Here is a 24,160-nt window from a genome sequence, read left to right on the forward strand (position 1 = left end):
TCTGGCAATTCTGCAGAAATAATAGAATCAATATCAGTTGGTGTATAACATTTATAATCTTTTTGTAACCAAAACAACATATGAGCATGAGGGAGTCCTCTTTTTTGAAATTCTATTGTGCAAACATCTGCGTCAATTTGTCCGAAAGGTTCACCGGATTTAATATAAGCAATCATATTTTGTAATTTCATATTAAACATTCTCGAAATTATGTCAGGTCTGTCTTCAACTTTACAGTTGGGATTGTTCTTAAAATATCTTTGTATTTCAGGCCATTTAACATTGCATGTAAAAGTTATAAATAAATCAGGATTACCGTACTGTCTGCAAATTGCCATGGCATCTTGATAATTATTTATCATATCTCTAGGACTACCAGTATGAGAACTTGGTAAAATAATTTTTTGTCCTAAATCAAAACCTCTTTTAATTCCAGCTGAATCTGCAGTATAAATGTCTTTAAAAACTTCACTTCGAAAATTACTTTGATTTTTTCTAATCCAATCTAAGCGATCTTCTTCAACTGTTGCATAAGCATCGACTAAAAATTGTTGAAATAGTCGTCCACCTTTTAATAAAGTGTTTGTTATATTATTTCTGTCTTGAATCTGATATGTAATATAAGCTCGCATTGATACTCTTTGTCTTTTCTGTGTACGATTTTCTGTCAATTGTTGCATTAATAAATTTATTTTATATCCATCTTCACCATATGGGAAAAGTATTGGATATTGTAGTGACATATATTTTGGATGTATTTTAGAAATACGTTGTAAATGTCCACTGTTTGATTCAATAATTACATCTTTATTTGAATTATGTTCTCCAATATCACCAACTATCAAACCACTAATTTCATCACTTGTTGGTTCTTCATATTGCTTACTATCAGTAGCTTGGCGATTAAGTATACTCATATTTAATGAAGGCAGAGAATGATTTTCAAATTTATCTCTTATCATTCGAAATTCTTTAACTAATTCATTAGTCTCATCAAACATTTTAATAAGTCCTTCGACAATATCTGGTTTGATATTTTGATTAACATGATCTGGATCAATAGCATTGATACGATTTGAAATCTCATTTTTTGTATCATATATGTATAACTGAGCATATTTAGGACATTCTCCATCAGAAGGTAATACAGAACCCATTAAATGATGGACTTGACCACTAATTTTAAAAACATATGGACCTGAACCACTATTTATCTTATAATCAATTTTCGCTCCCATTGATGTAAAAGAGAACATCGAATTGTAAACTCTTATATTTTCTCTGAAAAGTTTACTTTCTGAACCATTGTTTGGATCTAATAATCTTTCAAGAAAAATTGGTGTTGGTTTTGGCTGCTCAATTTTGATTTGACCTCTTTTGCAACATTTTGTATAAATGAGAGGCTCATTTGAAGATGATTGCTTAACAGCTTCTCCGAACCAAAAAGATGCATTGCAATAGTCACATTCATGAACATTATCACCCGAATCCTCATATTTTACAATTGATCCTGCAATGAGAAATTTCACTTTTGTTAGTCAAACAAATATGATAATTATTTTTTGAAAATAATGCGTAAGAATTATCACATGCCAATAACCTTGCTTGCTTCTTTGATATGATGCTTGACCAAATGGATGAGAGTACTGACCTGCATACAAAATTTGTAAACAGTTAGTTACATTGTTCATTAAAATTATAATGATGTGATGACAGTTAGTTACTATCAATTTGCAGAAATTTAGACCCGTATCAATGCTAATGCTGCAATATTTTAATTTACTGAACTATTTAATAAAAGCTATATGCTGAAAACTTAATGCTGCTGTATCAATTAATTCAATCAACCTGAAAAATTTCTCCTTCCTTTAATCATCAGGGGAAATAAATTCACTAATAGAAATGGCAAATGTATACCAAGTCTGAACAATTACTGCATCTGAGTTTAGAAAAGATGAGTAACAAAAACACAGAAGCTGTATTGTGATATGAGCATTACCGGCAAAACTTAATTAAGAGTGATACAGGAGACAGAACGAAACAAAACCAACTGAAATTAACACCTAATTCGGTTCCAAACTAAAGACTTCAGAAGTCATACTTGTAATACTCTGTTTCTTATTGAAGACTAAAATTTGAAACCAACTGAAATTTGATTGAATAAAAATAGAGACGACAAAACTGAATAATTTGAAAACAAAATTGAAGTAGATATAAAGTTATTAGTACAGGAAAAGGAAATACAGCAGAACAACAGTCTCGTTAAAATTAAGGCCATAAATTAAATTAATTAAAAAATTTACCTTCTGTAATCATATGCGGATTTTCGTTTGCAACTGCAGTGATATTTTGGTTGTCGCTATTTGATACTTCAGCAATTTCTGGATAAGACACTATAATCAAAAATCAAACAATGTCAATTAGTTTATATTTCTAAAGAAAGACCAGTTTTTGCCAAAAACTATTTGCATAGATCAACATTTCAAAGGACATAAAATAGACCCACCTGTTTTCCATCTACGTGATTTAACCTGATCAACACGATTACATCTAGTTCTTGTTGCAACAAAGCCCTCACCACTGCAGATTCGTTGAATTTTCTGTTGATTCTGACGATTTTCAACATCACACTGTTCTAACAATCTTTTTGCTCCTCTCATCATAGTTTTTGGTGCCATCACTGCATTCAAATATGTAATCCAGTTTAAATTTCAGACAATTATCTCTAATAATGATAATTTGTAAGTCCATTCATAGTCTCATAGATAGACACACACTAACAATAACCTATTAATCACCTCTTCCATAACATAAACTGAATATCAGCGGTAAACTGAATACAAAACTACCTGTAAAATTTCTATCTAAACCCAAAACAGCAAAAGAGACTGACAGCACGCTGTCCTCTAGATCTGCAGAATGAAAAAAAAAAAATTTACACTATATGATAACACTTTAGACACAGAAACTATAAATGAATCACCGATGAAATACAATAGAAGTTTATATCCAATTTGAATCATTCTTAACATTTTTAGAATCAATCATGAGATGATCCAAAAAATCATCAAATTCAAACTGAAAGTAATACATTACGTAAACACAGCATGAATCTAAGTACAAACTTTACATCATTTTGAATCAGAATGTAAAAAACTGAACCAAATAGCATCCCCAAACATATCATCACTAAATTACTAACTAATTTGCATTAATACCAATAATGAACATCAATATGAACATATCAATTCTATGTTAACTACATACCTGAATAGCAATAAGACGGTGAGATACTTCCAAACAATGTACAGAGGAACAGCGGCAGAAGAATAATACACACACTTCTTTGCATATAATCTGAAAAACACAAACCAAAGAACAATCAAATTTGAAAATTAATCATTAAGCTGCCAAAAAACATAACCAAGGTATTATAATTTAGCAATCACATTGTTTGGTATAGAGAAAAGGAGGTATTATAATTTATTATAATTTAGCTTCCAAATAGAGTTTTGTTTGGTATTATAATTTAGCAATCACTTATTGCTCAACAAAATGTGTAACTTTCAACAACAGTACATAAATGAGGTTGGTATAGATAATCAGAGGGAGAATGGAATCAATACCGAGCCTTCAAAATTAGATTTCCAAAGTCTCTTGTTTTATGTTTCGGCTCTTCAAGAGTAAGCCTCACCTGCAAAACCAATATAGAGAAAAGGAGGTTTGATATATCAGTGTGGATTGTACACAGAGTGTAATAAAAGGAATACATATTGAAACTGGACGTCAATTTGGTATTTATTCACTTGTGTATAAAATGCATCTACGTCTCATTTACATCTCATCATTTTTTTGGTTATGATTAATCTGTTTTTGCTATGGGATGATATGCAGTTATCAAAGAATGAAACTTATGAATTAAGAAGGTCAATACAGATGTTGGAAAGGAGGTTCAAGTAGGTTAATATATGCAGTGATATCTACAGCTAAGTGACTCTTTCTGTCTTTCAGATTAAAAATATCGAAATCAGTTAAGAATACCAAAAAAAAAAAAAAAATTATATATACTTAAACACAAATTTGGTCTCTATCTTTTCTATACACTTAAACCTCCATACTTACGCAATACCCACCTATGCACTAATCACCTAAATGCCTAAATCTATGATAGCAAAACTTCTACTCTTTCTTTGACAACTATCCCTAACCTCCTCTTATTTTCATCGAAGGTGAATTCGACTCTACTATACTCTGCTAAGAAAAAAAAAAGAACATAACAGCAACAACACGCATTTCGAAACCTCCAATCCTTACTCCCCCAACGAAACCCATATCTATAACAATCATTCGTTCTCTGGCAGCTATCCCTAACCTCCCCCTCTTTTTATTTATTTACTTCAGTATTTATTGAAAATAGAAGAAGTAGACAGACAATACTGAATTTAGAATAAAAACTCTTCACAATTTACCCAAAAAAAAAAAGGCCTCACCTTGAACCTCCTCCAATCAATCACTGAAATAAACTGAAGCACAAACAATACCCCTACAAAATCGAAACTGAAGTCAATTGAAAACCAATCACAGCAAAAAAAACCCAATCAAAATGACAAACCAACGTAACAAATCAAAAACCTAACCCAAAAGGTACCCGACAGAGTTATCCAAAACGCAGATCCTCCTCCTTCTCACAGCAAAACCGAACAATACCCCTACAAAATCGAAACCCAATTCAATTAAAAACCAACCACGGGAAAAAACAGACCAATCAACACTATAAACCAAAGACAGCAATCAAGAACCAACCCAAAAGGTAAACGGCAGATCTTCTTCCTCCTCACAGCAAAATGGAATCACCACTCTCTCTCTCTCTCTCTGTTTCGACTGTGCTTTCTCAAGAAACAAACCTGCACTCTTTCGACTGTGCTTGCTCTCGATCCTTCTATACCTGTCTGGCTCTCTCGATCCTTCTTGATCTCTCTCTTCGTGGAGCAAGCAAACAGAGCCACGTGGAAACCAACCAAACCAACTATAATTAAAGAGAAACATAGGGGCAAAACCGTAACTCCATTTTGCACAGCGATGAACAGTTAACCGGGCTTTAGATATATGTATAATTTCCCTCAATTTCTCGAACCTCTATCCCTCCTTGGTGGGTGGGTTTTTTCATTTGGTTTTTGGAGTTTCTTCTTACCTGCCTGTGCTTGAGAGTTGAGACCTTGTTCTTGCAGTTTCTTCTTTCCTGTTCTTGATTTCCTCTTCTTTTGATTTGGTGGTTTCCAATGGCCTCCAGCTCCCAAATAGCCTGTGCATCTCCTCCTTCATCAGATCCAAGTTGGGAGAATGATGTGTTTTTGAGTTTCAGGGGTGTAGACACTCGCAAGGGGATTACAGTCGACATACACGACCGACTTACTAGGAGAGGAGTTAATACGTTCCTGGATGAGCAAAACCTTAGAGTAGGCGATGCTATTTCTCCCACTCTTCTAAAGGCAATTAAAGAATCAAGGTTTGCAATTGTTGTTCTCTCGAAAAATTATGCTTCTTCTACTTGGTGTTTGGAGGAACTTAGAGAGATTTGTGAGTGCATGAAAGACCATAACAGAATTTTGCCACTATTTTATCATGTTGATCCTACTGATGTTCGATATCAGAAAAACAGTTTCGGAGACGCTTTCATTAAGCATGAAAACTCTCGGCGACACAAATCAAAGAAGATGAAACAATGGAGAGATGCTTTAAAGAAAGTGGCCGGTTTCTCGGGGTGGAATACACAAGATTATAAGTAAGCATAATTAGGCTATCTTAATTCCGTACCAAGAGTTATAATTGTGCCTACAATTTCGATCGGTACTATATATTTACCTAGCTAACGCTTATTTTTGACCCTTGATTTATTGTTGTAGGACTCACAAACAACTTGTTGACGTCATTGTGGAATTTATCTGCAGTATAGTAGTACCTGATGCAATTGAGTCCACGGGAGATTTCGAAGCATTTGAAGTAACAAAACAAGCCATGTATGAGATTATGAAGGCGTCTACAGATGATGACGTCACTGCAATTGGTGTCTACGGCATGGGAGGCGTTGGAAAGACAACCATGGTAAAACATGTCGCTGCACATGCTAGAAAAAGTGGGATTTTTGATCATGTGATTATGGGTGTCGTATCCCAAAACCCTGACTTGAAAAGAATTCAAGACACATTGGCAGAGTTGCTGGGCTTCGAATTACATGAGGGGACAGAAATTGGAAGAGCAGCTAGATTGAGCAAGGAGATAAAGAGAAGAAATAAGATCCTTATAATCCTGGACGACATTTGGGAGAGAATGGAATTGTCAGACATAGGAATACCTAGCTACAAGGAACTTCGAAAGTGCAAGTCCAAAGTGCTACTCACCACAAGGATAAGAAATGTGTGTCATGCGATGAAGTGCCAAGAAAAGATCAACCTCACTACCCTATCAGAAGAAGATTCTTGGACCTTGTTTGTGAGAAATGCAGGAAGGTCTTTTGAATCCACCAATTTCGAGGATGTTGCGAGGAGGGTAGCTGGAGAGTGTTGCGGTTTACCGATTGCATTGATAGCAGTTGCAAGGGCACTCGGAGATAAAGACTTGGTGGAATGGAAGAGAGCAGCTCAAAGATTAGAGAAGTCTCATACTGCCAACCCTGAGGATTACGGAGAGGCATCCAAATGTATAAAATTAAGCTATGATTACTTGAAAGATGAGGACTATAAGTCATACTTCTTGCTCTGTTGCTTATTCCCAGAAGACTTTGAAATCGAAATAGAAGACTTGTTCAAGTATGCGATCGGGAAAGGGTTGTTTCGAGATGCCGACACAATCGAAGAAGCCAGAGACGAAGCTGATTCCGTGGCCACACACCTTAAACATTGTTGCTTGCTTTTGGATGGTGAAAACAATAAATTTGTAAGGATGCATGATGTTGTCCGGGATACAGCCATTCAAATTGCACAATCTGAAGATGGGCATGGGTTTTTGGTGAAAGCTGGCTGTGGTTTAAAGGATTGGCCTCGTCGATTACATGAAGGCTATTCGGCAATCTCACTAATGGCTAATTGTATTGCCAAGCTACCTGAAAAGTTGGTATGTCCAAAACTCCAAATTTTGTTACTCAACTCTAATTCCTCCATAGGAGAGATCCCAGAATCCTTTTTTCAAAGTCCGAATGAATTAACGGTCTTAGATCTTACGCGGACCCGTATTTCATTACTACCCCAATCATTCAGTCTGCTAACCAATCTCCAAGCTTTGTATTTAGATCGTTGTTTCAAATTTATTGACACTTCTAAACTGGGAGAACTTAAGAAGCTTGAGATTCTTAGTATGAGAAATTCATGCTTTAAGGGGTTGTCGAGAGAAATAGGAGATTTGACCAATCTAAGGATGTTGGATATCACCAGTAAAAGTATTGACACAGTTCCATCCAAAGTGATATCAAAGTTGCATAATTTAGAAGAACTGTACATGCAGGGATTTTGGAACTGGGGGAGTAAAGTTGTGGGAGAAGGAGACGAAACCAATGCGGGCTTTGACGAGGTAACTAGCTTGTCAAATTTAAGAGTTTTGGAGGTTTGTATCCCCGATGCAGAATGTATCCCTAAAGATGTTGAGTTCAATCCGAATTGGGTTAAGTTTAATATATGTATCGGCAGAGACGACAAGATGAAAGCCACTGATCAATATGCTCATAATTCAATATTCTTGAAGATTGACACTATCAGTAACTTACCAGACTGGTTTTGCAATGCGGTGATGACCATAGCAGGGAGCCTACAGTGGAGAGGGTGCCAAAGGCTTATTGAATGTTTTATGGAATATGAGCATGGAAGGTTACATGGATTGAAGCATCTCTCTGTATACGGTGACTATGACCACGAGCTGATGAGCGTGTTAACATGGGTTCCGAAAGAACCTGTGTTTGAGAACTTGGAAGAGCTGCGTCTGATTGGCGTAGATTGCCGGGAATTATGTGTTGGTGAATTACCACCTGGGTCTTTGTTCAATTTGAAGTTATTAGAGGTAAATTGTTACAACTGGGGGATCAATGTACTTTTACCATCAACATTGTTACAGAGACTTCCAAATCTGGAAGAACTAAATTGTTGTGGCATGGAGGAGATTGAATATGTGTTTGGGTATGGAGCGCTATTTGAGCCAAAACACTCAAAATTGAGAAAGATAAAGTTGTCTCGTCTACCGACAGTAAGAAGCATATGTAATGCACCTGCTCCACCTGCAATGTTCCAGAATCTTGAGTGGTTGTTCATTGATTATTGCCACTTGCGGGGAAGTCTCTTCACCTCTGATGTTGCTCAATGTCTTTTTCAGTTGAAATACATTGATATACGGTATTGCCCCCTTCTGGAAAGAATAGTTGAAGTAAGCAACAAGAAGATCATTCTTCCAAATTTGGAGGAATTAGCTTTGTTCCTACTTGATATGATCTGCTATGAAAGTGCTACTTTTGATATTGAGTGTCCTTCATTGGAAAGATTGTGTGTGTTTGGCTGCCCGAAATTTTTAGCCTCTTATTCTGACTTCCACAGCAGAAAAGAAATCGAACTCAACAGGTATGTTGCTGTGTTAAAAACCTACTTGATTTGTCATTTTTGGTAGTCCGATTGCCTACCCGTAAACAAATACAAAACGATCATTTTTGTTTCATTCAAATCCATGATTCATTTGCCATCATTCAATGGAAATGAGTTTCCACCACCAGTACACCAAAGAATTTTTTTTTTTTTCTTTTTTTTTTTTTTTGATAATCAAATGATCGCTTGTTGATATTTCATAGAAATTTCATGTCATTGATGATCGATGGTTTATTTTTAATTGCTCTACTTAACAAACTACAATATGAAAAGCCTAGGTACGCTTTGAAGAAAATTTGAAAACAGGGTGCTTGTGGATTTGCACCGCATACAATGTTTTATCTTCATTTGTTCCCTCTAAATATTGCATTTTAGTTTAGCTTTGCTTTTAGATTTCTCCTCCTAGCTTAAATTAGACTAGCCTCTTAACATGTACTCCGGATATGTCAATTTATTTATGGGTGCGGCTATTGCCACCCAACAATTTTCTTAGTTCACCCTACAAATACATGAATTATTGAAAGACTATATTATCCAAATGTAAAATGATTAATAAGTACAGTAATTTTTAAAAATTCAAATATGTAAGAAAAAATAAATAGATAAGTAATTAATTAAATATAAAGACTACTTAATTTCTCATTGGATAACATTAATTTTTATCTTCTCCACCGAAATTTGAATTTATTACTATTTTTTTGTCTTTTTGTTGCCTCCCCATCGTTAATTTGTTATTCAATTCACAAAATCATTAGTGTTAACTTCATCAAAATCTTTGCAATAACTTTTACGAACACCGCAAATTAAAAATTTAAAACACTGAACGAAAAAAAAATCAATCTCTTTTTTTTTTTTTTTGAAAGGAAATCAATCTCTTCTTCATTGCTCATAGTTGTAAATTTGCTTGTATTTTTACTTGGATTGAAAGAACATTGAAATTGAAAGAAAAAAATCAAAAAAATGGAAGTAAATTTAATGAGAGATTTTCGTTAAAAATATTTATTTTTTAATTGGATATGTCATATAGAGATATTCTTGGAAAGAGAAAATCTGCATGCCATTTGACCTTTAATCTTGAGAAATTTGTGGTTAATATCAGTTTTACCCTATTTTGATAAAATGTTGTTCTTCTGCATATTAATAAACTATGGGCATAAGAGGAGATTTAAAAGTTTAAACATTGAAAGAAGAATTTGCTTAATTATATAAGATAAAGAACCAAAAAATAAAACTTGTATTAGGATAAACTCACTCAACCCACCCCCTCCCCCCCCCCCCCCCACACACACACACACACACATATATTTGCTAAGCTACACCCAATTCACATAATTGAATTTTGAGGAATGCTAACAATCTTCCCTTTCAACTTTCTCCTTTCTACCTTTCCTATTCATTGCATGCCATGTATATTCTACTACCTAAAACATTCAAACTGTTGATACAATTAAAAGACAAGTTTTCGCTTCCCCCCTTTATCCTTGCTTAATTTCACATGCATTTAATTAAGTAATTTATTTTAGTTTCTCAATTTTTTTTTTCTTTTGTGAATCTTTTTTATTTGCAATATATATATAACTCCTGTGGGCTTACAGTTGAGATTTTACATAAGAAATACGCACATGGTACTTATATATTTAAGAACATAATTCAAATTTTATCCAAAAATATAAAAATATAAAAACAGAATTGAAGCCCAAAAAATAGCCAAACATTTCCTTTATATACATATATCGAAGAGAATGTAAAAAAAAATTAAAAAAATAAAGAGAGAGAGAGAGAGAGAGAATTTATTGGCAAAATAGCCAAATTACCCCCTAACTTTTCCCATAACTGCCAATTCACCTCCTGACATTTCAATTTTGATTTTTCACACCCTAACTTTTCTAATTCTTACTGACTCACACCCTACCGTTAACTTTTAGATTTTCCATCCAATTTCTACGTTAACTTGCTGGGCATTTTCGTCTTTCCAATTGTCACCAAAAAAAAAAAAACCTTAATAAACCAATTGTTCAAGAATATCAATACGTACAAAAACAAAATAACATGAGGTTAATTTTTTTTTTTTAACACTCTTACCACTAACAAAAAAAACACCCAACCCTAAAACTCTTAAGTGTGTGTGAGTGTGTGTGTGTGTGTGTGTGAGTGTGTGTGTGTGTGTGTGTTTTTGTGACAATTGGAAAGACGAAAACGCCTAGCTAGCAAGTTAACAGAGAAATTGAATGGAAAATTTAAAAGTTAACGGTAAGGTGTGAATCGGCAAGAATTAGAAATGTTAGGGTGTGAAAAAAAAAAATTGAAATGTCATGAGGTAAATTGGCAGCTATGGGAAAAGTCAGGAGGTAATTTGACTATTTTGCCGAATTTATTTAATCATCTAATCTCATATGTTTTCTAACGAGAAGAGAAACAAATGTATGTAGCTACCATGTCGATGAGGCGGATGAGATATACCATTTTGTTTGGTTTTTTATTTTCTGTGGGTTTTATATAAAAATATGTAAAAAAAACTCAAAATTTTGGAACATTACAAAACAAATGAAAGAAAAAATTTTGTTGAAAAACTTAGGAAATATAAGAAATGAAAAAAATTAGAGTAAAATTAGGAAAATAAAGTTTTGTACAAGAACCAAGAGTTTTTTTATATATTAATAGAGAGCATTTAATAAGGGTGAAACATGGAATGAAATTAGTTGTTTCTTAAGGTAGTAAATTTGTAGATTTTAACCATAAATGAATCCACATGGCAGAAGATAAGTGAGGAAGATAGAAAGAGAAAGTTTAGAAGGGTAACCGTATTACTAAAAGATTTTTCTTGTAGGTTTATGTGTATAATTAAGATTTTTCTCATTTTTTAACTTGACTATTTTGCCCTTCTAATTAAATAGGCTGTAATCTAAATCCTTCTTAATTTTAGCCGGATGTTTACTATTTTTTGAATTTGAATTATGGCTAAAAAATTTGAAATTTATTACAATCAACTTAATCCTTGATTTTTTTTCTTATTTAAAACGACTAATTTTCCTTTATTTCTTCCTTTCTGATGTGAGCTATGTATCTTTTTTTTTTTTAGTAAATATGTGTGCTTATCATCAGAATATGTTATATTCCTTTTATGTAGATATTTATCTTTTTTGACGTGGTTAGATATTCTCTCACTCAGGTTGCACCTAATCTCTAAGTGGGAATACTCTTTAGCCATTTATAGACTTCTAGAATCTATTGGGGAAAAAAAATTCAAAATTCAAAAGCCAACGATGTTGAAATCGATATTCGTTAGCATAAACCCTAAAAAAACAAAACACAAATCACAAATACCTATTGAAGAGGAATTAACCTACACGCATAATATTTAGATACCTATAAGTTAGGTAGCTACATAACAATTGAGTATTATAAATAACCTCCTATCTAGCATAAACCCTAAAAAATAAAACGCAAATCACAAATACATATTGAGGAGGAATTAACCTATACTTAATCAGATATACATACCTATTCAGATACCTATAATTTAGGTATCTACAATAACAATTGGGTATTATAAATAAAGACTAAATTTAGTTTAGTCCGTCGAACTTTAGGGGTAAAATTAGTTTGGTCCCTCAATTTTTTTTTTAATCACGTTGGTCCCTAAGCTTTCAAATCCCATCAGGCGCGTCCAATTTTTGAATTTCCCTCTGAATGTAACGTCATTCGCTGAGCTAGAGACATGTGGCCCCTGTTAGCCAAATAGTCACCTTCAAGTATAAGGGGTACAAGTAATAGTATAGGGATTTAAGAAAGGTTGTCGAACCCGCGAGGATTGGATTCCTTTCACTAGCTAGGGTGTGAACCTAAGGAGAGCTAGAATATGCAAATGTACAATCCCGAACCTAGAAACACAAGGAAATCTAGGCTCATGGTGAGTATGTGCAAGATGAAGTAGTGATTTGATTTTGGTTTTTGATCATAGTTTTGAATTGAAAATAACTAAATGCTCAAATATAAATTAAATTACTCTAAAGTAAATTAGTGATCAAATGGATGAAAGTTAAGATTTAGATTGTCTACCACTAACTTCCCTTGCAAGTATTGATGCATTTCAATATGAATGATGCTAAATTAATTAATCAATTTCTCTCCTTGCATCCCTTTCGGGTATGACAAATGACATGCTCCTTTTGTGATATCAAGCAACTTCTTTGGGGTGTAGTCCTTAACTACTTAAGTTATGCATTTCAATCCAGTTAGGTATCTAGTGCATTACCCTAAGTGCATAAAGTTTAGAGATGAAGAAATCGTGCAAACCAACCAAGCTTATCTCCAAGTGATTGTAATTCACAACCCCTACATGCACACCTAGTGTGCTTTCATGCTTTAACATTTAAAGGTTACCAATCTCTAAACATTATATCATGACATAGCAAACACACATACTCAAAGTGGTAAAGTCTAAGCATATGCATTCAACTCTTGAACTAGCATGTAGGCATATTAAAGAAAATTGCATCACATCTTATTATAACATCACTTTATACAAGATTGGTTAGGGCTTTCAACCCTAGCCCCAACAAAGTACTACTCACTCATAATTACATATACTAACTTCATAATCAATAAACACCAAAATATAATCTAGAGTAAAAGGGATAGAATTGGCTTAGTGGTGTGTCGGATGGTCCTTAAGCTCACGTCTTGGTGGTGGTGGTGATTCCTTCTCCTTCTTGCTCTTAAAGATTTGATGATAAAAGATAGTGAAACTTGTATTATGTATTGTGTGAATAGGTGAAGTAGATGGAGAAAATGATGATAGAAAAGAGAGTGGGGAAATGATGTAGTGGTGGTGGTGTTAATGGAGGTAGAGGATAAGAAATGGTGGTGGTGATGGAGGAGATAGAGTAGTAGGGATAGTATGGGAATTATGAGTTTGAATTTTGGGAGGTGAAAATGGAGGTTTTGTGGAGGAGATGGAGATAAAGAAGATATAATGGTGTGGTATGGGTGATTGTTTAGAGTGTAATGAAAGGATGCTTATATAGAGAAGAGAAAGAAGCAAGTAATGATGATAGTTGTAGTATGGAGGTGGAATATGATAGTAAAAGTAATAATGATAGTAGAAATATTGATTATAGTGGTATGATGACAGTGGAAGTATGAAGGTGGAATATGATAGTGAAAGCAATGGTGATAGTGGACTTTTGGGTAATAAGGAGTAATTTGAATCAAAAGGTAATTTGGATTTTGGTTAAGATAGAATGATGATAAATAGATGTGGAATAGATGTTGTGGTATAAACTCATCCTTCTTACTCCTTCATGAATATGGCTGGAAAATACATGGCACCACCGTGAGTGGTGGCGCACCTCTACTTCAATGGTTCGCCGGAATTTGGTATTTAATTAACATTTTGCTCTACATTTGACAGTTATTCTTCCTAACTCCAATTCTCCACTTCGATTAAAGCTCAAAATTAATGTTTTCTTCACTCTTGCAATAATTCTAGATAAATAAGAAAATGATTTAGTGAAAGCTAAGGGCCTGTTCGGTAACATTCTACAAAACGATATTCGGAAAATTGTTTCACAAAACAAAAACAATGAATTGTACTTGGCATTTTTGTGACTTGAGAATGTGTTCGGTAAAATGTTTCGAAAACAGTTTATGAGAAATAAAACAGTAAAACTTGTATGGTCATCTTAAGAAAATTTTGTAAAATTCTTTTCTTGTTGAAGCATGAACTACTAAGAAATATAAAATTAAAATAAATAAATAAATCTTTATCGCCGTCGTCTTTACACTTGTCGGTCTTTCTTCTACTCTCTCTCCCAAATACCTCCATGTGTCTGCAACAACTTATCAAGCATGCACAAACACAAATCCCAAACTCAAATTCATATTTTTCTATCCTAAGTAAGCTGTCATTGTTCCTATTTTCATGCTATTCAGATTTGTGGGATTATGTAGATCTGTCTCATAATCAATTCGACTTACAATGAGTCCAATTAGAAAAGGAATGGCACAAGGATGAAATTTTGTGGTGTCTCTATCTCTCTCTTGATAGACAAGGTCTATAGATCCAAGAGATCCAAAAAGCATGCAAAGAAAGATAGAGGAAGAAATTGGGGGAAGAACTGCAGGAGAACAAGGGTCGGGGGAGAGAGTGAAAGAACAAGGTCATTGTTCCTATTTTCATGCTATTCAAATTTGTGGGATTATGTAGATCTGTCTCATAATCAATTCGAATTACAATGAGTCCAATTAGAAAAGGAATGGCACAAGGATGAAATTTTGTGGTGTCTCTATCTCTCTCTTGATAGACAAGATCTATAGATCCAAGAGATCCAAAAAGCATGCAAAGAAAGATAGAGGAAGAAATTGGGGGAAGAACTGCAGGAGAACAAGGGTCGGGGGAGAGAGTGAAAGAGTAAGTGAATGAACATAGAGAGCTTGGCAGGGAGTATGAGAAGCTTGCGTGCTTTTTGTTTGCTCTGATTGTACTCGTAAAATAATGAAAACAAGAAAAAGTCGTTTCCACAATTTACACGGATGTTCAGAATTGTACTCTGAGAACAATTCTCCTTGTTTTCAAAATTCAATGCACCAAATGCATATTCCGTCTGTTTTTGGATTCATAATACAAAAAAGGGTATCCTAAAACGATACCGAACAACACCTAAAATAAACTCAAAAACAAGTTAAATTCAATATTTAGGGGAATGCATTAATTATGGTCTAACATCCCCACTTTTGCAGACTCTACCTTAATTTTGGAGAAAATGTCCAAAATACTCCTAATTACATATTTGTCTAATTCTTAAGATTTTTTTTTTCTTGCTCTTCCTCGATCTTGGCTGAGACCCAATTCGATCTTACCCCTCTTCGTCGCCGGAAAGCCGCTTCTTCTTCCCTCCACGATAAACCCTCCTTAAATCCCAATCCAATCCCATAAATCTAAACCCTAATTTCCTATCTTCCGGCCTCCCCGCTAGGATACTTTACCGATCTGGTTTTCACAATTCTGAGCAGGCAGCGGCCACCGCCACTACCCACTGCAATTGACTCCATTGACTTGATCATCCACCTAATCCAGATCCTCCCCTACACCTTCCTCCGACCGCCTCGCCTCCGTTTTTCTTCTAATCACACACATCTCTTTTCTCTCTACACCTGCAATTCCGACCAACCACCCGAATACAGAGCATGACTACCACTGCCCCACTCTAAACCAACATCGACCTCATCAACTTCTAACAAAATCCCATACCCATGGTATCCCCAATCTCTTCATCATCAGATTCACCACCTCTCAGCGTCCAACAAAACACAACCTAACAAAAAACTGACCCGTTTCATTAGCTAGCTCCACCCAAACCCAACGCCTACTCCGGATGCTCTTTCAGCAAGAGCCCCTCATCTTCCCAAATCAGACCCAGTGTCAAGGTCTCGTACAATCAAAACAGGCCAATTAATCCAATTTCATATTCAAATAGAAGAAACTAGAGACATGTGATTTGGATGTGCCCAGAAAGAATAGGTTTTGGGTGTAGAGAGAAGATTTGGGGGATGGGTATTTTCGGTTTGGGCGTGCCGCTGGTGAAGCTCCTGTTAGAAACCAATTCACAGCAACCTCACACACAGTTTTGATGGATAACTCACTTATTGAATTACTGAAAGGTTCTGGCTCATAAAGCCAATACATGAAACAGAAAAGCATAAAAACAGCCCACGAACTAACAGACTCCAATACCGTGGTTGATTAGCTAAGGAAATAGTCAAACACAATCAAACTACAACGAGCTCCTTGAAAGTAGGAGTTATTTGCTGACTTGAACCAAAAGAAACCTAACAAACTGCTGACTCTATCAACGAGCCTTTGAAAACTTCAAACATCTCTAACAAATCCTCCCCTAAACTGAAATTGCCAAAAAGCAATCAGTTTACCTCAGTCAAAGACTTCACTCCCAGCATCCTTCGAAGCTTCTCAAAACTCTCCAACTTCAAAGGTTTAGTCATGATATCTGCAAGCTGCTCACTTGTACCACAGTACCTCAACTCAACCACACCATCTTTTGTGAGATCACGTAAAAAATGAAACCTCACATCTATATGTTTGCTTCTACCATGTAAAACTGGGTTTTTAGACAACTTAATGGTGGATGAGTTATCACAAAACACAGTAATACACTTACTTTGAGAAGGACTGAGTTGATTGAGCACTGTCTTCATCCAAATGCTTTGACACGCACATGCTGTAGCTGCAACATACTCTGCCTCTGTGGTAGAAAGTGTCACCACAACCTGCTTCTTCGAGGACCAAGCAACAGCTCCTCCACTTAACTTGAACACATATCCGGAAGTACTTTTCCTGTCATCACAATCACCGGCATAGTCGCTGTCCGTGAATGCAACCAGTTCTTCTTCACCTCCTCTTTCATAAAACACGCCAAGCTCTATAGTTCCCTTTAAATACCTCAGCACTCTTTTTGCAGCAAGTAGATGCATCTCAGATGGTTTAGCCATATACCTGCTAAGGAGACAGGCACTGTACATCAAATCTGGTCTGGTAGCCGTCAAATACATGAGGCTACCAACCAATTGCTTATACCAAGTTGCATCAATCTTCTCTCCTTCACCTTTTCTAGTTAGCTTCGTACCAGGGACTATTGGATTCCTCACTGAGTTGCAGTTTTTCATGCCAAACCGATCGGGAACTTCTTGAGCATATTTTCTTTGACAAGCATGAATACCCTTCGAACTTTGCTGAACTTCAACACCTAGGAAAAATCTCATCTTTCCTAAGTCTGTCATCTCAAACTCAGACTTCATCGATCGTTTAAACTCCTCAATCAAACAAGCATCATTACTAGTACAGATTAAGTCATCTACGTAAAGACTCACAATTAAAATCTTCTCTCCTTCTTCTTCTGTTCTGATGAATAAGGTGTGCTCATGGCTACATTTTTCGAAACCATTCTTGAGGAAATAGCCTTCAATCTTACTGTACCAGGCCCTTGGCGCCTGCTTCAACCCATACAAAGCCTTTTTGAGTTTATAGACTTTATGCTCCTCTCCTTCCTTCTCATAACCTTGCGGCTGCTCCAAGTATACTACCTCACTCAACTCTCCGTGCAGAAATGCACTTTTTACATCAAGCTGAAACACCGTCCACCCATTTCTTGCTGCCGAGGCTAACACCATCCTTATCGTATCCCAACGAGCCACAGGAGTAAAGACTTCATTGTAATCAACTCCTTGCTTCTGAGTGTAACCCTTCGCCACTAACCGAGCCTTGCATTTATCTACCTCCCCATGCTCGTTCAGTTTCGTTTTATATACCCACTTTGCTCCAATTGGTTTTGCTCCCTCAGGCAAGTTAACCAACTCCCAAGTATTATTCCTTGTAATTGCCTCAATTTCCAGATCCATAGCCATTCTCCACTTCTTGCTCTTAGCTGCTTCCTCGTAGCTGGTTGGATCCTCCTGTGAAGCAAACATCACCAAATTATGCTGTTCATTATCATCTTCAGAGAGCCCTTCTCCACTCTCAAAGTCCTGCATCCATACAGGCTGCCTCCTATTTCTTGTTTCAGGTAAGTCTGATGCATTTTGTTCAGATGAACTTGGTGTGCTTGCTCCAGAACCCTCATTAGAATTAGGTTCTTCATTTTGTTGGTCTTCTTCACTTTCACTTTCATCGTCATCTGCATCACTGAATTCACTCTCACCCCATTCCAGAACATCGGCCTTGACCTCATCTTCACTCCTCCCCCAATTCCAACTTTCATTTTCATTAAACTGCACATCTCGGCTAACCACCACTTTCTTTGTCACCGGGTCATAGAGCTTGTAGGCTTTCGACTCTTCACTTACACCAATCAATACACATTTATGACTTTTGTCATCTAACTTCACTCTCTTTGCATCTGGAATATGAACATACCCTATGCAACCGAAGACTCTGAAATGCTCCACGCTAGGTTTTACTCCACTCCAACTTTCCTCTGGTGTTTTATCCTTCACCGCCACAGTTGGGCTTCGGTTAAGCACATGAACAGTCCATCTCACCGCTTCCGGCCAAAATGGCTTAGGCATCTCTTTTTCAGAGAGCAAACATCGAACCATATTCATTATGGTACGATTTTTGCGCTCTGCAACCCCGTTTTGTTGGGGTGTGTAGGCTGCAGTAAGTTGGCGCTTGATCCCATGAGCTTTGCAAAACTCATTAAACTCCTTTGAGGTAAATTCCCCACCTCGGTCTGTCCTCAAACAACATATAGATAACCCTGACTCCTTCTCAACAAGATTCTTAAAGTGCTTGAAAAACTAAATGCCTCACTTTTCTCAACAAGCAAATAGACCCAAATCTTTCTACTACAATCATCGATGAATGTCAATAGGTACCTTTTGTTGCTGTTTGACTCCGGAGTTATGGGACCGCATATATCAGCATGGATTAATTGAAGTGGCTGAGAACTCCTCCACTGACTCTTTCTTGGCATAGCTTCTCGATGTTGTTTCCCTTTCATGCAACTTGTACACATTTTGGTTGAAACATTGAATTGAGGCAGCCCCTTTACTAGCTTTTTGTACTGCAAGATTCTCAGGTTCTTGTGATTCAGGTGTCCGTATCTTCGATGCCACAGCTCGGAGATGTTCTCAGAAGCTACATTCAAACATGGTGAAGATTGTGGTTTCATGTTTGCAATCAGAACGAACATTCTGTTGGAAGTCATATGTGTATGCATAATGAGCCCCCTCCTAGAGTGATAGATCCTGCATTCTCCATTTCGAATCAAAATAGCCAACCCCTTCTCTTGCAGCTGACCAATACTCAAAAGGTTATTTTTTAACTCAGGTATATAGTACACATCTGAAACTACCTGAGTTACACCTCCTACATCGAGTCTGATGTTGCCTCTTCTCTTCACTGGCATCCTGAAATCATTCCCTAGCTTCACTGAGTGCCTGAATTGTTCATCCAGATCCACGAACCATTCCTTATTCCCCGTCATGTGGTTTGAACACCCTGAGTCGAGAAACCAAACCACCTCCCTTGTTGAATTGTTGAGCTCAACATAGGACATCAGAAGGAGCTCCTCCTCTTCATTGAGTTCAGCATAATTGGCCCTTTTTTCCCAGTCAGGACATTCATATTGATAATGTCCCAACTTGTGACACTTGAAACATTCAACTACTGCTTTATTGAAAGGCTGTCTCACTCTACCTCTACCTCGGCCTCCTCTAAAAGCAGTTCTTCCTCTGCCTCTTCCTGCTCTATCTTCATGAGAGACTTTCAGCACATGTTCTTCTTCATCATGACTCTTCATTCTCTGATCATGGACAAGGAGGCTACTCTGCAACTCGTCAATTGTCATCGTCTCCAGGTTATTTGATTCTTCAATCGAACACACCACATAGTCAAACCTGGAGACCATGGATCTCAAGATTTTTTCAGTAATCACATTCTCTCGCATACTCTCACCACAAGCTTTCATGTTCTTAGCTATAGCTAGTGTACGCGCAAAGAATGAATTGACTGTTTCACCTTCCCTCATTCTGAGGACTTCGAAGTCTCTGCGCAGGGCCTGCAACTGTGCTCTCTTCACTCTTGTTGAACCTTGGAACTTTTGCTTCATAGAGTCCCAGATTTGCTTGGCTGTATCATCGTGGAGAATGGTCTCCATGATTTCTCTATCGATGGCCTGATAAAGATAATTCTTTATCTTCATATCCTTCAGCTTCTCCTCCTCAATCAGCTTGACTCGTGCCTCTGTAGGTACTGCTCCCTCTGGTACTGTAGAGATTCCATTCTCTACAATACTCCAGTACTCTTTGGAACGAAGGAAATTCTCCATTAGCTTCGCCCAGTGTTCATAAAACCCATCAAATTTGGGAATGGCAGGTTGCACATATTTGCCATTGCTGCTTTCTGCCATTTTCTCTCGACACACTCACTCTTTCTCTTAGTGTTTAACTCACTCCTTCTCACTCAATCAGGCCCCTATGATGGGGCTCTGATACCACTTGTTAGAAACCAATTCACAGCAACCTCACACACAGTTTTGATGGATAACTCACTTATTGAATTACTGAAAGGTTCTGGCTTATAAAGCCAATACATGAAACAGAAAAGCATAAAAACAGCCCACGAACTAACAGACTCCAATATCGTGGTTGATTAGCTAAGGAAATAGTCAAACACAATCAAACTACAACGAGCTCCTTGAAAGTAGGAGTTATTTGCTGACTTGAACCAAAAGAAACCTAACAAACTGCTGACTCTATCAACGAGCCTTTGAAAACTTCAAACATCTCTAACAGCTCCAGTCGAGATGTTCGGCGGCAGAGGCCGTGCAGCAAGGTCGACCGGAGTTTGGTTGCGAATTTCAATGTGGTGGATGGGAGCTTGTGAGGTGTGAAAGAGAGAGAGATGGGGTTTCATCTACAAGCTTGCGTCGGATTTGGTCGGCTTTAAACTGGATTGAATTTGGGTCTGGGGATGGGGTTTCATTTCTCCATCTCCATCTCTCTCTTTCTGGAGCGGTCATTCATTTGCAAGCTTGACTCGAAGTTGGAGCTTGCGTCGTTGTTCATCTTAAACGAGAGAATGTAGAGAAAAATTAAAAAAAAATTAGAAATTAGATTACATTTGAAATGTCCGTTTTGCCCTTCTTAGGGTGTTTAAAGTCTGAAAAGTGGGCCTTATGTCAGCTCCAGCTCAGCGAATGACATCACGTTCCGCAAGAAATTCAAAAATTAGACGCGGCTAATGGGATTTGAAAGCTTAGGGACCAACATGATTAAAAATAAATTCAAGGGACCAAATTAATTTTAACCCTAAAGTTCGAGGGACTAAACTGAATTTAGTCCTATAAATAACCTCATATCTAGCCATCTAGGTATTGATTCATACTACTTAATTCAAGGGTCTAATTATGTTATGAGACATGTCTGTGGGCGTTTTTATCTACAATATATATGAGGCTTGTGGCATATTTCATAATTTTTAACAAAAATATGTTTTGTTATTTGTTCTAGTTAATAGTTTTTTTTGGCATATTTTGTAATTTTTAACAAAAATATGTTTTTTTTTAATAGAAATTGATATCATTAGAATCAATAGCCGGCAAACTGCCAATGGCTAGAGCCTAGCTGCACTTACAAAAAAATAGCCGGCAAGAAAATCCGGAAACCCTAATCTAAGCAAACTCATTACAAGTCGATGATAAGCTCACTATAATTAGCGAACTTATAAACAAAGAAACTCCATGTCTTTTAGGGCTAAATCATTCACTAGCCTCCCATTAGTCAATCACGCAATTATGGTACCAACAGAAAGCCACTTCCTAGCCAACAATTAGGAGCACCTCATTATCCATAAGTTGCTTGAAATACACCAATCACATTCAAGATAATTACCAACTCTCGAAGAAGTCATGATCCGAATAGATTGACAGTTGAAGACCATAACTAGCCCCAAACTTGCCCAAGTAGGTCTAAACCTCTTGAGCCGGGCCTGCTCAATTCACTAGGTAACAAGTGAGGGTGGCAAGACACCCTCCTTGAGAGCCCATGAACTTGGCCCAACTAGCCCAACCTCAGAATTAGGCCCAGAGCCCCAGGCCCAACTCCTAGCCCAGGAACCCGCTTTGAGCAACACCACCACCGTTGCTTCGGGCGGTCGATTACTCTAGAAGGCCATAGTCGCTTCCTTTATGTGTCTAAGCTAACTAGACCACCACCGCAACACGTTTGACAGAGCAGACCAGAACCGATTTGTCTCCCTTTGTTATTTATTCTAGTTAATAGTTTTTTATTTTATTTTGAGATGAACCTAATTAATAGGTTTGGGAGATTTTAAAAGAATTTAATGGGTGGGTTTGATTTGATATGTGATTATGAAGCTGGATGTATAATAAAATTCCTCCTTTTGTTTCCATTTTCTAAATAGATTGAAAATTGTATTGTTAACAATATTTTGAGACTTTGGAGATACATTAAATTGTCAACTTATATACTCATCTTTTATCTCAAATTGACTATCAGTATGGGGTTTCGGTATCCTGGTTCCTCACAAGAAACACGAAGAAACTCTTACTGGTCTTCTATCTCAAGAAGGAAACAAGGCCAACTCAATTGGTATGTTGCTGTATCCAACTCAATAGCCTATTATTTCCGTTTCCAATAAGATAGAAAATTGTATTGTTAACAATATTTTGAAGTGTCGAGATGCATTAAATTTTTAGTTTACTTATTTATCTTTTATCTCAAATTAATCATTAGGTTTTAAAGTTGATCGCATACAAGAAACACAAAGAGACCTTCAATGACTAGAAGAAGATTTGATTGTGAAGCTGTAGACAACTGTATCGATTCTGTCACTGTCATGACTAATCAATTTTAAATAAACATTTTTGTTTCTCTGTATCTTGTTCCTTGTTTTCCTGCAATTGTATCCATTGTAGATTTTGTTGATATGAAAAATGGCATGTTACTGAACTGCAGATATCTTTCGTCATTGTTGATATGGGCATGCATAATATGCATTTACCTATTGTTATAGTTGTCTGAGATTTTAACTTCTCCATAGGATTCCCGCTTTCTATATTACCATTTAGATTGAAGTTTGACAGAAGTGTTACTGAATTCAACTAGAAAAACCCCCCATCATACACGGATGAGAATCCGTGTGAAATCGTAGTATTTCATACGGATATCCGTGTGAAAACGTTAATACACACGGATCATCCGTGTGAGTTTCTTCATGGTCCCACTTTCAGAATATATTTCACACGGATTTCTGTGTGAATGTTGTTTTCATACAAAAATCTGTGTGCATTGCCCGTTTCCTCATACAGAATTGCATCTGTATGAATATCCGTGTGATTGTCATTTGTGTGCATTGGGGGGTTTTTCTAGTAGTGGAAGTACCTAATCGGTATATTTTTTGGAGTTTAGGTATCTATATGAATGAATATATGATCACTTTAAAGTAGGATGACGATTTTGTCTAATTTAAAAAAATTCAACCCGCACTCGTGATAAAATCTGACTAACTAAAGCTACTTTGTAGAATACACTACACCAAAAATGGTCTTTTACTGCCCACAATGTGTGCCGTAAAAGGGTATTTACGGCACACAAAAGCAGGCTGTAAATGCCGGAGCCGTAAAAGACGTACCACATTTACGGCACACTAAAATGCGCCGTTAAAGTGCATCCAAGAACGCCGTCAAAGTGATATCGGAAATGTCACTCATATTATTTACAGCACATGTTGCACTCCGTGAAAGACTTTCTATTTAAGGCGTATAATGTGTGTCGTAAAAGAGTGATTGAGTTCCCATTTAAGGCGCAGCTTGCACGCCGTAAATAAGGTTTTTTTTAATAAAAAAAAATTATATTTTTACTAATTTCACATTTGTATCACCATATCCATATGACAAATTAGATGTAAGAGAAACATTTCAATCAGATTATCGTTATAAGTAATTTCATTTACAAAAGAGAAAAGTTCAGCTACCGTCCCCAAACTATTCTGCCAAGGCCAATTT

The 24,160-nt window shown here is 36.5% G+C and overlaps 2 protein-coding genes across 6 annotated transcripts; one reads left to right on the top strand and one right to left on the bottom strand.

Annotated features, from left to right (window-relative positions):
- Window positions 1-409: 409 nt before the first annotated feature.
- On the bottom strand, window positions 410-4,919 carry LOC133730184 (uncharacterized). The gene is made up of 11 exons (XM_062157823.1): window positions 4,804-4,919; window positions 4,638-4,709; window positions 4,491-4,543; window positions 3,627-3,694; window positions 3,268-3,357; window positions 2,850-2,912; window positions 2,507-2,680; window positions 2,304-2,393; window positions 1,601-1,651; window positions 804-1,510; window positions 410-442 (listed from the first exon to the last, which is right to left on the bottom strand). The coding sequence occupies exons 5-11, from the start codon at window positions 3,350-3,352 to the stop codon at window positions 410-412; spliced, it is 1,203 nt and encodes a 400-aa protein (XP_062013807.1). The 5' UTR covers window positions 3,353-3,357; window positions 3,627-3,694; window positions 4,491-4,543; window positions 4,638-4,709; window positions 4,804-4,919.
- Window positions 4,920-5,105: 186 nt separating this feature from the next.
- Window positions 5,106-23,193, top strand: LOC133731634 (probable disease resistance protein At4g27220). Of its 5 annotated transcripts, none has more exons than XM_062159016.1 (5): window positions 5,107-5,782; window positions 5,904-7,110; window positions 7,498-8,597; window positions 22,653-22,745; window positions 22,890-23,193. In XM_062159016.1, the coding sequence occupies exons 1-5, from the start codon at window positions 5,280-5,282 to the stop codon at window positions 22,894-22,896; spliced, it is 2,910 nt and encodes a 969-aa protein (XP_062015000.1). In that variant the 5' UTR covers window positions 5,107-5,279; the 3' UTR covers window positions 22,897-23,193. The 5 variants fall into 5 exon arrangements, with proteins under 5 accessions (XP_062014998.1, XP_062015000.1, XP_062014999.1 ...); XM_062159015.1 differs by having other exon boundaries at window positions 5,107-5,506; window positions 5,660-5,782; window positions 5,904-8,597; XM_062159017.1 differs by having other exon boundaries at window positions 5,369-5,506; window positions 5,652-5,782; window positions 5,904-8,597.
- Window positions 23,194-24,160: the final 967 nt, after the last annotated feature.

This window comes from Rosa rugosa, chromosome 2 (assembly GCF_958449725.1).
Source record: "Rosa rugosa chromosome 2, drRosRugo1.1, whole genome shotgun sequence".
Taxonomy (NCBI): Eukaryota; Viridiplantae; Streptophyta; class Magnoliopsida; order Rosales; family Rosaceae; genus Rosa; species Rosa rugosa.